We start from the raw sequence: 16129 nt of genomic DNA, 5'->3' as shown, positions 1-16129 counted from the left end.
CGAACGGCTAAACGAGCAAAGTACCTCAGATCACATCTTGACTTCAGCAGGTCTCTGAAGGTCGCTAATAGCTTCTTACCAGCGCCTCATCGAAGGAAGCGTTGAAACGAATAGGTTTTTTGCTTTGCTTTACCGCATATCGTGGTAGTAAGTGGGCTGAGATATGATGAGCTCGCGCATGGTGGGGAGGGGGTAACCCGATGAGGTAATGATGATGTTGCAAATGTTTTCCCTACACGCACACACAATCAGTACCATTTGGCAACGGGTCGCGCACGGCACGGTGTCCGACCAGACTGACCAATCGTTTCAGCCCGACCGACTAGGCAGGTGTTCTCCTGGAAGTAACCGCAGCCAAGCAGCAGTGTTCTAACCATGGCAAGCCCATTCGACTCCATCAATTCGGAAGCGTACAAGGCGTACGTATTCTGGTCGGCGGTGCTGGTAGCAAAGATGTTGCTGATGGCTTTGCTGACCGCTATCCAGCGCTTTAAGAACAAGGTGCGTATATGCTGGGGTTTAGGTTTAGCCGGTGGAGCTCGAGAACATTCTGCAATCAATTTGATCGAGTGTGTCTTGATGTAGCTTACGTGCGATTAGATCATGCAGGATTTTACTATATAGACGAAGTCAACTTGTTCATGTTCTATGTGCCATAAAGATGGTTGGTGAAAATCTAGCGTGATCGTTGCACGCATACCATTTACCGTGCCTAGTCTGCCTAATTCACTCTTCACGGTACCAATATCTCAATCATCCCAGCCTTTCCCGTCTAATCCATTACCGATGGCGATAACAGTTTTATCAACAGTACCGTTTGCTTCATCGACCGCCGATAAGGGCTGACCGCATATTTTTCGTACGGTGAACGCAAGCATAATTCATGTAACGCATGCAGAAAGCGTTAGCTTAGCCGTCTAATGCCCCTTTCGCACGGTTAACTTTGCGCAGGCGGTCCATAGTACGGGGCAAAACGGCTGTTGTGAATTAAAGATTAGAGATTGCAAAAGGCAACAAGCGATGGAACTAATTTTTACTAGCGATAGGCTTTCTGCTGGAAAAATACAAAACAAACATCAAAATAACACACAGTGGAAGCGGCAGTGAAGCAGTGTCGATCGGTAGCTTCGTACGGTGTGGAGTTTGCTCTGCCCGCTCTTGACGGTTGAGCGGTTGTTTATTGTGTGCTGATCGGTTGGTGTGCGTGTCTATTGCTAACGTGCCGATCACGCACCCACACACGCACGAGCGCGGGGTTGAAGCGGACAGTCGTCCAGTTAACGACTTCTCGGACGGTCAGGGTTAAGCTGTTTGGCATTGGATACAGTGGCGAATGAAAAAGAAGCTAGAGATCTAAGAATGCTTTTGATCAAAATATTGTGAACAATAACATCTTCAGCTCTAAAAAAATCACATTTTTGTCTCTTGAAAAAAAACCCGCATTACATTTACAAATGATACCAGTTACTAACTTAAAGTAAGTGGAACATAATTTCTGGAATAGTTGTCTCGAACGCAATTTTTGCAGTTTTCTTTTTAATAATTTCCATTGAAATAGCCAGCATTATGTTTAGTTAAATAAGCACTTTTTTTATGAAAATAGACAATCAACCATAAAAACACTGCCCTCAGACGACCCAGTTGGTGGCGCAATAATTAATTAAAAACCCAAACTTTCTCCCGCTGCTGGGGCAAACGGCTCCGAAGCGTAACGCCACTCCACAGTCCCAAGCTCGTAACGCTGCGGAACAAGAGAGAGGCGTGCGCATTGGAAAGGGACGGCTGGCACGTGCAGGTGTAGGAATTTTTGGAAGCTGAAACGAGTTTAGCTGTGGTCCGATTCCGATACCGTCAGTTCGAGACCCGACGTCGTTGCTCGCACTGTTGTTTTTGCTGTGAGAGATCGACCCTCCAGGGTGTAAACAGTTATTTCAAAGTGTTGGTACATCTCGGTCCTGCTCTGTTCTATCAACCATCAACCATCAAGCGATCAACATGACGAGTTCGCCGTTCGCCACCATTAACGATGCAGCTCTGCGATCGTACATCTTTTGGTCCTCGGTGCTGGTGATGAAGATGTTGTTCATGTCACCGCTAACGTCACTGAACCGAATTCGGAAGATGGTACGGCATCGATGGCCACTATGGCGTTGACCAAAAGCGCTAAAAAAACTCGCAGCTGTGTGCCTGTGCCCGTGCAACTCTACACTAATACGCCCTCTTTCTCTAATTCTACCAGGCATTTGCCAGTCCCGAAGACACCAGAGTGATCAGCAAGAAGCTAGTGCCCAAGTACGACGATCCGGACGTGGAGCGTGTGCGCAGGTTGGTGTTTTTCGGTGGCGGTTGGTGGTGAAACCCCCGATACTAATATCTACTTGAATTGTTTGCATTTGCAGAGCGCATCAGAACGATCTGGAAAACATTCTGCCGTTCTTCGTCATCGGCTTCCTGTACCTGTTGACCAATCCGGCACCGTGGCTGGCCATCAATCTGTACCGCTTAGTGGCCGCCTCGCGCATATTGCACACGATCGTGTATGCCGTCGTGGTCATTCCTCAGCCGGCCCGCTTCCTTGCCTTCGTGGGTGCGATGATGCCAACGGCCTACATGACCCTGCAGACGATACTGTACTTCATGCTGTAGGCGGTGGTGATGGATCAGTTGATTAGAAGCAAGGAATAAATATTTACTGCCGGGTGAGGCTATGGTCGGTTTTCAGGGAAACAATCGGTGTTGTGCTACTTGTGCTATGAGAATAAGGAATACTAAAAACATAGATGACAGTGTTTGCTGGAACTAGTTAAGAGGGGCCAGTTATAGGGCTACGAACCATAATGATGGGGCTATGTAATAGTTTAGGAAGCACGCAAAGGCTATTTCAAAAGCAATTCCTGGGAACATCTTAAATTCAAGGGACACATTAAGAGATACTGATATCATACTCATATCTCTACTATCACTGCCCCCATCTTATGTTTTCTATTTGGCGTAACGTCCTACGGGGACATGCCGGCCTATACAGGCTTTCGAGACTTAATTCATTACCACGCAGCCGAATAGTCAATCCTTGCTACGGGGGGACGGTCCATTCTAGACTTGAACCCATGACTGCACCCACCTATATCAATCCTGGAACTGATCCCCCGTATCGATACTGGAACATATTGTCATCCCATTCCGATTCGACTCGATTCTGGCCCAGTGATTTTTCTGTGTGTTTGCACTGATTGCATATAATTTGACTTCGATTATAAAAGTACGCTCACTACGCCCCGCTGCAAACCTATACGTGCTTGGCTATAAATGACCTACAATGCAGTTGTAAATGTAGCAGAACACATTTTAGGATACGTTCCTGGTATGAGCATATCAGCGTGCTATGAAAATATCCCTCCGGTAAGAGAAAAACTCAATGAAAGTATGATATTGCTGCTCGTTACCAATAACTTGAGGCAAACAAACCGCTGGTATCATTTTCAATGGGTAAAAGTCCTTTTCATAAGAACTGATTGCTTTCGAAGGACATTGAATGAAATTCAGATCAATATCTTCTTCAGATAAATTTCATCAGAAACTGTGAGTGATCTCATTAAGCTGTGTAATAGTTTAGAAAGACAGTTACATTGAATAAAGTAACAAATGGAAGATCCCAATCACGAAATAAATTATGCACAGTAACGGTACGCGGACTGAGCGGCCGCGAGGGGCCCCGTCAATTTAAGGGCCCCGTGGAAGGTAGTTCCAGCACATACAACAGTGTGTTCAGTAGTCTCATCGAGAACTTCTATGCCCAAGAGGGGCCTCATGGACGAAGAGAGTCATACTTGGTGTTTGGTATTTGGTATCTAAAAATGATCTAGATAATTTTTTTTTTATTATATCGTTTCATAGACTTGAAAAACCGATAATGTAGATATGTCTTAAGTCTTATGTCGTTGTTTACTTGTCTTGTATGCTGCTGGGTGGTGTACTGCTCAGTACTTTGGTTCCCGCACCGTAGTGCAATGCTCAACACAATAGAGGCAATACAACGAAAGATTACAAGACTTGCTTTATAATGCGACCAATTCAGAGGACTTACAGCCATGTCAAATTATCGCTCGCGTTACCTTCTGCTTGGCCTATAGACGCTCGAACACCGTTTTAAGGTAAACCAATGTGAATTTGTTGCTAAAATATTCGTCTAAAATAGAATTAGACGATGTTTCTTCGAGAAGAGCAACATCTACGTGCCTTCGAGACCTCTTCGCTCTCACAACTTGCTTGTTGGTGAGAGCAGGCATACCTTATATGGATACAATGAGCCGTTACTAGTTATGACAAGGCAATTCAATACATGGTCTTATCACTTTGATTTTAATTTAACGACCAACACATTTTAAAATAATATTTTTTGATAATCTCCAATTTTGACGACACCGGATTAAGACAGATGTTAGAGGAATAAGTTAGGGACTAGGTGTTGAATACCTAAATAAAAAAAATAAATTAATAATTAATAAATTAATAAATAAACTTTATGGGTAGTCGAGGGATCATAACACCACCACCCCCCCCCCCTTCCCACGCCAGCAAACCATTACGGTGAGTTTGAATCAAAACCAAATACAATATCCCCCCATCCCCTCGCTCGACACGAACAGGGGGCCTTTACTTGTTTTACTGTTTAGGGCCCCCGATACCCTAAATCCGCCACTGATTATGCTGTTACATTAAACATATATCAAGGACACAGTTGTTATAGTAAGAACATAATAATAAAACAATATTCACAGAAATGATATCATTCTGAAGGTTAGGAAGGCATTGGGAGTCTCACTTTACAGAACGTAGAGCGAAGCGACGTGTTTACAACCTACCCGACTAGTAATAAGAAGAACAGAGTGAACAGGTCCTACTACACCAAGCAGCTAATTACAGATAGGAATAGTTTATAGACGCTTTGGCTCCAACGGAGTTCTTTCGCCTGATCTCATTACAGAAATGCGCTTACTAGCTGTATTTGTTATCCTGTGTTCTAATTTAGTGAGGGTATTTTCAAAGCAGCTTCGAGTGTTTTGAAGTTCTGTCTAGCGATTTGACGCCAATTGCGATTTCAGCTACCCTTTTATCGATTGATTTTCCCTACCAGACTTCTAAAACAACAAGCTTTATCGAGTAAAATAATAGAATAAGCCCCACTGATGAGTAATGCAATGACAAAACACTGGCCATACGACGCGTTATGTTGGTTGGTGTTTGATCGGCGATTGCCGTTTGCAGTGCTTCCATAAATCAACCGGCTGAATGGAAAATGGGTTTCCCCGTGTACACAAGCTCGCATATAAGCGCCGCCAACTGCCATCGTTTTCTTGCTGCGCAGCGGAGTGAGGCATATGGTGGAAAGAATGCTTCCTGTGTTTACGCGATACAGTTGTATTTGAATATTATTACGTGCTGGAGTACGTGCTTTTCGCGGAATGCTTCGAAAAAGATGTCATCCAGATACAGTTCACTTGATCCAAATTTGGACTATGAGTCAAAGCATTTTAAAGCGCAACCCCCTCTCCAGCTGTCCGGCCCAATGAATGCCACTGGAACATAAGATAGAAATCCACTTCTAGAAAATCCATTCCAGTGCATCAGTGTGTCATATAAAATTAACCAAAGCTTCATTGATTATGCGAAAGGTGAGCAATTGAATTCCATTGGCCGGTTTTGGGCTCCCAAGCCATCGTGAAACTACAGCCGAAGCATCGTCACGCGTCCGGAAATGGTGCACATTTTTGCTGCCAGCTAACGGACAGCCGCAAGAGCTTGAAGTATAGAAACAAACACCGGGAGGACGATCGAGGCAGTAGGGATATTTGATGCTGTTCCTTCGTTTCAACACCATACCGAAATCTTCCAGCGCATTCTTGCAGACATTTGTATGGGGAGAGAAAGGAATCCAGGAAAGAACAAAAAGAAGAAGGAGAAAAAAACTACAAACGAGTACTGTAGTTCCCATGCCCAGGGCCCTGTTGATCTGCTTACAGGAAGCGTGCCGAAACGTGTCGTTACTTGTTTACCGATGGGTTCCTTTTTGTGCAACATGTTCATTCATGGTTTCGTGGTGGCGTGAACCGAACCCGACATTGCCGAAGGGAAAGTGGCCAGAAGCAGGAAAAATGGCTCACACGCATGCTGAAACCCGGTCACTCGCACTGTAAACCCTTGCGTGCACAGCGCATACGGCCAATTTGCATACATGGGAATGGGAACTCGAACGGAGGAATGCATTCCACTCCATCGCCTAAGAGGCGAATGAGGCCAATTGGCTCAAAATCTCTATAAAAATAAAGAAAAAAAAAATAACTCCATCGCCAATACGAGCCGAACTGCTCAAGTGTACATCGATACAGCAATATGCAGAATTCTTGCCTTTGGCAAACTTTAGCATACTCTTATTGAACTTTTGCTAACAAAGAATCTCTACTATCAACCAAAATTCTCAATCTCAAGCGTAAAATAGCTGCTTAGATTGGAAAGCAATCAAACTTCAACAAAACAGCATGACGCTGAATTTAAATGTGGCTTCATGTTGAACGGTTGGGACGTAAATAGTACATTAACCAGTTACCGCAAGGTGAACTCAATTGCATTCCAGTTTCTGTATTCTCCTACATGTACCACTAATAACCATGACTATCGTAACTTATTGATTACCCGTAGCAAGATAACAGGACAGTCAGTAAAAATGAAATATTCTCTTTTTTTGTCGATGATCCATTCCGTCTCTTGCATTCTAAAAATCCAAACTGTAAGAGTCGTTTAAATAAGTCGATTAACGATTAACGATTTTGTAACATGCATTAAAACCAACCCCCGTTGTAAGGATGAGAATAAAGCCTGTCCAAGTGCCACTGCTGAACACGCCAGGGTTAAACGCGTGAAAGATGAATCAGACGTGTACGAGAACTCAGACTCGGCCGTTAAAACACAGCGCGCGCAATAAGGGGGGAAAAACGCATGAATCATCTCGGGCGCGTGAGTGCCCGGAGACGCTACAGCAGGGTGAGTTGTTGATAAAAACGCGGCCTCCGCTGGCTATTGCATTTATTTCACCACGAGCAGCGGGATCAGCTACTGCCTGCCGGACCGAACCGGGTCAGTAAACAGGACTTTGGTCGCACTTTACGAAGACGAGTGGACCATGGTGGACAGTGTGTGTGTGTGTGAGCTTAGTGTTGAAGAATTCCAGCAAATCCGTGTGTAGCGCTGTGTACTTCTGTGGAATGTGAGAGAGTGTTCTGCAATCAAACCAAGGGTGCAAGTGCTTGAAAGGCGTGATAGAAGCGTGATCTGCGGACTGACACACACTGCCTGCATTGGTTTATCTAGTCTGTCGAAACAAGTGAATTTGCAAAAGTCTTGTCGACAGAGAGATAAATCACTGTTTGTGGTCCTAGACAACAGAGTTCCGTGTTACATACCATTGGGACACATTCATCCCCTGAGCTTCTTCTCAACATTGCGCAATTGGCGCGCTCGGCGGAACCGCAACGTCAGACGCACGTGAAAGCCGCGCAAACATCGGGTGCAGAACGTGTTCGGACAGGTTTTTAGGGGGTTTGTTTTTTCTTCTGGTGTGCTCTGGTGTGAAGCCTAATCGTACACCGGATCTGCCCGGAAGCTCAAGCCGTCGCTGACGCACATAGCCGCACAGGCATGCTGGACACCGAATGCAACTGTTAGCGTCTATTGTGAAATTTGCTGATGGTGACGAGCATTTTGATCAACACACACATCGAGTCTAACACACACACACGCACACCATTACGCTTGGGCGATTGTTTTCCGTAGCGATTGATCATGCACGCCAAACAACCCCCTCTGCTTGGGAGGGGATGGCGTGGTGACGGTTTCTGTAACAAATCAGCTGGATTGCGTCATTGCGACAGAATAAGTGTGTGACGTGCGTTCCCGTCGTGACTTTCGGGGGCGGAATTTCCCCACACCAGCTTCGGCAGTTTGATTATTCACCACGCGCGCGAGCTCAACGCTATACGGACGGTATCCGTTCGGTGACTCCACTGGTCCGTTTGCTCCCTAAATGCACCAATCAATCGCTGATCAGCAAGGGGCACACAACAACACCCCACATATCGCTCTCACTATCAACGCTTTCAAACAAAGCAATGGCTGGCGGGGAGCGGGAGCCACTTCGATGCAAACAACACAGAAACAGACCCTCAGCTGATACAGTTCATCGGAGTGTCATCATTTCGTCATTTCGTAGGACGCTTGCTTTCTCTGGGGACGCTCTGCAAACGGATGCAGGAGGTTGGCGCTGGATATAAACGGGCGGTCAGGCAAGACACCACGTGGTTTGTTGATGCTGGGGAAAACAACTCACAAACAGTATCACATCAAGCGTGGCATTGTTGGGGTGGGTTGGATGATTTCATGTATGCTCCAGAGGGTTTTTTTTACAAGATTTACACAAGGAGGTCAGTGTCAATCGCTCTGGGAGCGAATTGTTTGTACATGTGCACACCTTGCCGAGTAGTATTTGAACAACATGCAAAGTGTGTAAACTTAACTTACTAATAAAGACCTCTACACAAGTTAGAAAATAAAATTGGCAGATGTAAAGAGCGATTGGATGTTGGATATAGGCTTCATCGCGCCATTAGATTATATTACGTCCGTCAGTGGAATTGTTGCAAGAGTTTGGAAATATTACAACAGTTCCGATGACTCAACGCCAACAATTGCATAGATGTAATCGCGAAGTAAAAGTTGAACGGATGAATCATCGTCTGGTTTGACCCAAAGCACGCATTGCAACTAGCGGGTGCAACATGTTTTATTAGTAGCATTTCCCTACCAAGAATCTAGACAATGGTTAAAAGTGTTCCTGTTTTTCTGTGGGCCTGTTGTGAAAAGCTTTTAGTTGGGTAAATGGTACCAAACAAGAGCAAAAAAAAAAACAACAAACTCAGAATCTAGCTGTGCACCTTCCATTGACCAAGTGTCCGGCATTGCAACCAGTCATACCTCAGCGTGACTAAGGCGGAAATGGGCATGAGTTAGCACGACACGGTCACACTGCGCTTATCACTCGCGCTGATGCCATACGACGGTTTCGATGAGGCGATATCGCACGCCGGGGGAGGTGGAGAGTGCGGCACCACAGGTATGCACGGCTGGTCAGCTACGCGAACCCGCTTGGTATCCCTCCTCCCGTTAACAGTCGGCTCAGGCGACACATCGAACACGTCATGATACTTTCCCGGTAGATCGGTTTTGAGCGATGATGATTCAGCACCGGGCATCGTGTTTGGGGCGCCGTGAATGAATCTGGAGTGCGAATTATATACCGAGCGGCGATGACCACCGATGGCATGCTCTCGCTGCGTACTAGGGAGGGGATCAGGAGACGGACGGCCGGTTCTTACCGTTGTTACAGCTGACGGATGAACCACGCGCCGTCTGCATGACGCAGCGGTTATTGCCGGCTGGATGATGCAAGTGTTCATGCGAGTGAGCGCACTAACGCGTGAGTTACTTTAGACTCTCTGGCACGTTGGGCCCGGAATGGTGAACATCTGGTAAAAAGGTTACAGAGCAATGCGTGGAGCTGGAGAAATGATGTTATACATTTGTATGAAAACGATTGTTTGATGGGGGGAACGTAATACAAAAAAAACAAAAACAAAAAAGAATTAATTACAGATTCTTTCGATACTAAAGTATTACATCAGCGCGTGGGAAGGACATCGCCGTAAACATCATTTCACAAACTTGTACCTTCGCTGCAACAGACACGTGGTTGCATACTGTACGAAAGTGAAAATCCACACCAGGAACTTCCAAAAGCCACCTTTAGCAATCAAATGTAAAGCAAACCCGTCTGAAACACCTCATTACATATTCCGATGCTCACCCGGTCGCGTTAGACTGTTAACGAGAATATTTTGGACGACACCACGTGCATGGTCGCGACAGATCTGTCCTAAAAGCAGTTGCCTTAATTGACTTATTTAGCATTCTTCGCTAGGGATGGTGTTCATTAGAATGATACAGGTGTGGAGAATTCAAAATGCTTTTTAGCACTGCTAGGAGAAAACACTCACATAGCGAAGTCGGTTGACGGTTGGCCTAATGCACCGCTAGCGTAAGATCAACTCTCATCAGTAGCAGGGGTATATTGAAGCTATGCTAACATGAGAAATGTGTAGAGAGAGATAGAAAGAGAGGAAAGGAGAGAATAAATGCACAGATAAGGCAAGGCTCATTGGTGGAATAAAATATATTGTTTTATCAAAAGACCTGACCTAAAGCAAAAAACAACGACAGTTTGTTTATCAGTTTCTTGTGCGGTTTTGCATCAGTGATAACAAAACCACGACGGCCTAGTGGCGATAAGAGGCATTCTAGAGGGCTATACAGTTGTAAGTTTTGAGGGAAAAAACACACCACATAGACGGATGATGAATTGAATGTACAAATAAATAAATAAATTATAACACGATGTGTACGTTTTTAACCCGAAAAGCTCAAACATAACAGGGACAATGAAGCATCAAAGCGTTCTTTGCACAAAAATGCAGGCAATAGCATCGTAATGGGTACAACAAAGTAAAACCCGAAAGAAATAGTTGATAAAGGACATGACAAAACATACAGTAGGATGAAAATAAATGGAATGGAAGAAAGTGTGAATCCAAGCGGACAGCTGGACTTAGGTAGACATGAAACAGTAATGTAGCAGCCGCTGTAACAGACAGGGAAGACACTGTGCTGGAATACAGGTTCATCTCCAAACCAAAAGTACCGAAATGCACTTTAGAGCATCTAACAACCAATATTTTAATGCCAAATCAAACACATTTCCATATCGAAAACGTTTCCATGCCTTTTGCCGTGCGTCGGCCGATCGGCAGCGAAGGAGCGTCTCGAAAACCATGCGGTCAATTAGAGCCCAACCGAGATGATAAGTCAGTTCGCCATTCTAAACTGTCCCACGAAAAAAAACCCGACTGACCGAGAAGATGTTGTACAAAGAGAGACAGAGAGAGAGAGCGTGTGTTGCCGAGCGGTTATCACCTAACCGCAACCACTGCGTTGAACAGAACCACTCCATTTCCTGGCCACGACCTGTTGACGATGATGGTTGTGTTGGTGCCAATGCTCTCTTGCCGCTTGCCGAACGGCAGCACTTGCCCTGTGCCAATTTAAACCTAGCTTCATGCCACAGAATCACCCCGTATGTTCGGCTGCTGTTGCTGAAGGATGGAAGCAAGAGGCACGAAACTAACACCAAGCCGCAATACGGGAAGGGCAACCGCGTTCACGCTCACCGATGCCCAAGCGGAGGGCCGGACGCTGCGTGCTGCGTTTAAATGCCCTGGCTTTGCAGAAGCTTGCGCCATTTGTTTGCTGATCACCGTCCCGGCAACGACGTTCGGTATTCGTGAAGCTTTGATTTGGCGTGCTGTTTTGCTGGTGTTTCCGTTCTGTTCTCCCTGTCCCTGTTGGGGGTTTTGGAACAGGAACGATCCTTTCGATCGACTCGCAACTAACCCAGCTACCGAGGGCTTGAGCGGGCAGTTCTGTACCTTGTGTATAAGAGTGTGTGCGTGACGTACCAGCGTGCCGCGTGCGTGTTTCTCAGTCCTCCGAAGCAGACGTGTACAGTCCCACGCAAGACGCCTGCGAGATCTGCGATCAACCTGAGCCGCTGCACAAGATGGCAAGCACCAACACGCACCGTGGCTGTCCGATGAACGGACATCTGGCAGCGAGCAAAAAGCCACAGACCGTCCCGGAGGAGGACCCGATGGCAAACTTTATCCGGCCCGATCAACCGTCCCGGTGTACCTGGGCGCTCGGTACGACGGAGACGAGCCCGCATCATCACGAGGCACTGTAAGTACTGTTCAACGCGCTGCCAAACGCTGCTGAGTGACATCTGATCGAAACAAGTCTGGTGGCAAGATGATTTTATAATTCTACAGAAAATCAGCCATAGCGAGTGTGATTGGTCTACGTCTTTCTGGGTCCGTTTAAATAGGCTAACAAGGTGTGATTAGTTTTTACCCGTAGCAACCATTAATGTGCCTAGGAGGGGCACCCAGCACAGATGGTAATTGAATCATATCCGACCTGTAATACCCAGCATGTCAGTGTATTATACATTATTTTAATGGTTTGGATTGCTGAGACAGAATAACGATAGCTCTACATTGATAAATCTAGAAGAAATACACAGTACAGTGAAAGGAATTTGGACAATTTAATGAACTAAAAGGAAATAGGGTACTTTACGGTTAGCTTAATTTATTGTTACTAGTCGACGATGAGGAATAAGATGATGATGTATTTTTAATGTGAAAAATTAATGCTAGTAATATTTAGACATAAGATAAAGATATGTGCTCTGAGTTCCTTTTCTATGGATATAGTTCATGAATTACCGAGAAGTCTTCTTCTTTTAGGCTCAACGACCGTTGTCGGTCAAAGCCTGCCTGTACCACTACTTGTGGGCTTGGCTTTCAGTGACTTATTGATCCCCCCATAGCAGAATACTCAGTCCAATGTATGGTGGTGGCACGGTCCATTTGGGGCTTGAACCCATGACGGGCATGTTATTAAGTCGTACGAGTTGACGACTGTACTACGAGACCGGCTCTAACTTACCGAGAAGTAACTGCTTGAAAATCAAGATATCATCAGGAAATAGCAATAAGCCTACATCTCCGATGCAGTGCCATATAGGGTCGCTATCTGTGATTTGTCGATAACCCTATATCCGTGTAGCTTGCGTATGACGGGTTCGAATCTAATCAGGATTTGGCTGAAATGGAAGTCAGTGGCAATACGCTGAACTTTTCTATGCAGCCTACTATCGATAAGATACCATCAGGCAATTCGATATTACCGAGTCCTGATACTTAAGACAGTGTGTACTTCTGTTCTGCTGCTCCATAATGGTCAAGAAAATTGCGATGCAGTACCATATTCCATATCAAGGGTAGTTATATGCGAACCTCTGCCCGCCAATCAACATTGTTTGCGGCCCAAACTACTCACTGATAACGTTGATTATTGACACAGGAGGAAGCAAAAGAGGCCTACGTATCGATGGCGAAGATGCCAACCGTAGTCTTTTGATGAGGACCGGGTAGATCTAACCGTTTTAGAAATTATTAGCGAACAAGTTCAACACTCTCCGCAGTGCGGAGGGGCTAAAGGTCATGGACGTATTGCCACGTGGCTCGGTCATATTTTCCAAAAGAAGAAGTCGGTTTCGTTTCCGCAACATTTTGAGCCAGGCGCATTGAGTTGAGAGTTGTGTCAGGTGTGCTCAGTTCTGTTCTTATATGCTGAACGGATCGTACGAGCACGTGCAACGTGGTGCGGCTCGATCGGTACTTCAACCACCGTATCAGGCTCCCCGCAAAGATGGGTGTGTGTTACGACTTGGCGATAAACCTGCGAGCGCCAATGTGCTACCGGCTGCCATAATGGCGGCCAGGGGTCAGCCAGTGTTTGTGGAATCGACACTCATGTTGTTTAGCGAAGCAATATTTACCCCGGAATCGGTGATTCCTCGACAACAAACTCACCGGGACTTTACAATGTTAGGAGCGCAATTTCCGATGCCATTGTTTTTGTTTTATTTTCCAATCGTCTTTTTTCCATATTCATTCAGTGCCCCCAAACCGTCAACGCTGCCCTCGATCCTGGAAGCTGTCGGAGGAACGCCACTGGTGAAGCTCAACAAGATCCCCCAGTCCATGGGCTTGAAGTGCAATGTTTGTAAGCATTGAAGGATGTGGAGTGGTTTAGCGTTAGCAAAGGTAACACCAAAACTGTCCCCATTTTAGATGTCAAGTGCGAGTTCCTTAACCCGGGCGGCTCTGTCAAGGATCGCATCGGTGTCCGGATGGTGCTGGAGGCGGAGCGCAAGGGACTGCTGAAACCAGGCTGCACCATCATTGAGCCGACGTCCGGCAATACGGGCATTGGGCTGGCCATGGCTGCTGCAGCACGGGGCTACCGCTGCCTGATCGTGATGCCGGAGAAGATGTCCAACGAGAAGGTGGACACGCTCAAGGCACTCGGGGCGGAGGTGATCCGCACGCCGACGGAGGCCGCCTTCGATTCGCCCGAGGGGCTCATCGCAGTTTCGCAGCGGCTGCAGCGCTCCATCCCAGACTCGGTCATTCTGGACCAGTACCGCAATGCCGGCAATCCGCTGGCCCACTACGACGGCACGGGTGCGGAGATCGTGGAGCAGTTGGGCGGCCAGGTTGATATGGTGGTGATTGGCACGGGTACGGGCGGTACCATGACCGGCATCGGCCGTCGAATCAAGGAGTCCTGCCCGGCCTGTCAGGTGATTGCAGCCGATCCGGAGGGTTCGATCCTGGCCGAGCCGGAAGAGCTCAACCGCACGGAGGTAAGCTTCTACGAGGTGGAGGGCGTCGGATACGACTTCCTGCCGACCGTGCTGGACCGCTCGGTCGTCGACCGGTGGTACAAGTTTAACGATCGCGTCGCTCTGCCGCTCGCACGCCGTCTGATCCGGGACGAGGGTCTGCTGTGCGGTGGCAGCAGCGGCGGCAACCTGTTCGTTGGCCTCGAAGGAGGGCCAGAACTGTGTCGTCATCCTGCCGGACAACATTCGCAACTATCTCACCAAGTTCGTGTCGGACAACTGGATGGAGGCGCGTTACTTCAAGGAGTCGGAGAACTGCCACGACCAGAAGTAAGTACCTGAAACACTACGGCCAGTGGAATGACACACATTGTACTACGACTGTTTTTTTTCTGATTAGGTGGTGGAATGCTAAGGTAAACACACTGCCCATGGAAACGCTCATCACTGTGCGCGATGATGCGCAGATTAGTGATGCAATCGAGACGATGAAGCAGAACAATCGTACCCAGCTTCCGGTGCTGGATGCCGATGGGTAAGTAAACTTTGATTGGGAATGGAACGAATGCCGATAATGCAACCATTTTCGCACTTTACAGAACCATCAAGGGTGTAGTGCACATGCCCAATCTGTTGAGTAAAATGCTCAACCGGCTGGCGAAACCGTCCGATCTGGTGCGTCGTGCCATCTTCAAGCAGTACGTCAAGATCGATCACGAGGAAAACATCGGCCGCGCGTCGCGTATCTTGGAGAAGGATAGCTTCCTGCTAGTAACTCGACAAGAGGCGGGTAAGTGGAGTACGGGTGTTTTCCTTATTAGCAAAAAAGCACAAAATTGTATTAAATTATTTTTCTTCTACTCTGGGTTTTGCTGTAGGAGTGGAACGGCCTGTCGGAATTCTCACCCAGCGTGTACTGTTTGACTTCGTTGCGGAGCAGGCGGCAACCGTTACCAACGGAAATGGGAACGCCGAATAGATGGATGATCTTGGTTTTATTGGAAAGAACGAACGCAGCTAGCTCTTAGCTGGCAAGATTGAAACTCGACATCGAGGCGCTAGGACACCGTCTTGAAATAATTGGACGAACGAGCATATATATTGAAAATAAATATATAACTGCATGAATCACAACTAAAACCTGCCAGAGCATTCCGACGCAAACTTACATGTCCGAATCAGATGTTGGGTTCCCAAATAGTGCTTGTTCTGATGCCTTGAAATCATGTTGAAGATTCAGGATCCTACTGGCTTTGGGTTCCAAACCTCCCAACTCCTTTCTTACTTCAAAGCCTCACCTACTACTAGACCTGCATACAAACTCCTCTTAATTAGCTTTAAAAAGTGTTTCTCATACAATGGACCCTCGCATGACGAGTATAATCCGTTCCAGTGACTCGCTCGTATTACGAGAAACTGCGGAAGGTTGTTTTTCATAAAATTTGTATTAAAAAATTGTATCAAATAATGGATTCCAGGACGGCAAATGTGCTGGTATACAGATCATACATGCATCTCAAAACGTGAAAAATGTCATTATAATACTAATAACTTGGAAAATATTCTAGACTTTAATATTTTCCAAAAATAAAAAATCTATTCTTTTGCACAAATAATTTGCTCGTAGAGCCACAGTTTCGCCCAAAAGATGTTGAACGGTCTTTCGTTGGTTTATGTCCAGGAAGAGTTTGTTGTTTCAGAAGTTAGATATATTCT

The 16129-nt window shown here is 46.4% G+C and overlaps 2 protein-coding genes across 4 annotated transcripts; both read left to right on the top strand.

The window, feature by feature from the left end:
• The first annotated feature begins 243 nt into the window (after nt 1–243).
• Nucleotides 244–2730, top strand: LOC120905813 (microsomal glutathione S-transferase 1-like). 3 transcript variants are annotated; one of them, XM_040316991.1, is made up of 4 exons: nt 585–1477; nt 1708–2124; nt 2240–2325; nt 2400–2730. In XM_040316991.1, the coding sequence occupies exons 2-4, from the start codon at nt 1996–1998 to the stop codon at nt 2644–2646; spliced, it is 462 nt and encodes a 153-aa protein (XP_040172925.1). In that variant the 5' UTR covers nt 585–1477; nt 1708–1995; the 3' UTR covers nt 2647–2730. The 3 variants fall into 3 exon arrangements, with proteins under 3 accessions (XP_040172926.1, XP_040172925.1, XP_040172924.1); XM_040316990.1 differs by having other exon boundaries at nt 1604–2124; XM_040316992.1 differs by lacking the exons at nt 585–1477; nt 1708–2124 and adding an exon at nt 244–501.
• An 8649-nt stretch (nt 2731–11379) lies between these two features.
• On the top strand, nt 11380–15553 carry LOC120906379 (cystathionine beta-synthase-like protein). The gene is given in 7 exon segments (XM_040317991.1): nt 11380–11898; nt 13685–13791; nt 13860–14616; nt 14618–14743; nt 14814–14948; nt 15013–15203; nt 15292–15553. Coding segments are annotated over 7 exon segments (1596 nt in total). The 5' UTR covers nt 11380–11719; the 3' UTR covers nt 15393–15553.
• The last annotated feature ends 576 nt before the right edge of the window (nt 15554–16129 follow it).

Source organism: Anopheles arabiensis, chromosome X (genome assembly GCF_016920715.1).
Source record: "Anopheles arabiensis isolate DONGOLA chromosome X, AaraD3, whole genome shotgun sequence".
NCBI classification, from domain to species: Eukaryota; Metazoa; Arthropoda; class Insecta; order Diptera; family Culicidae; genus Anopheles; species Anopheles arabiensis.
The sequence above is the reverse complement of the archived record's forward strand: the minus strand, read 5'-3'. Positions and strand labels throughout refer to the sequence as shown.

Excerpts from the sequence above, each read along its gene's own strand:
- LOC120905813 (XM_040316991.1), top strand. The coding sequence starts at position 1,996 with ATGACGAGTTCGCCGTTCGCCACCATTAACGATGCAGCTCTGCGATCG. Across the intron at positions 2,125-2,239 it reads TGAACCGAATTCGGAAGATG|GCATTTGCCAGTCCCGAAGA; the intron begins GTACGGCATCGA and ends TAATTCTACCAG. Across the intron at positions 2,326-2,399 it reads GACGTGGAGCGTGTGCGCAG|AGCGCATCAGAACGATCTGG; the intron begins GTTGGTGTTTTT and ends TTGCATTTGCAG.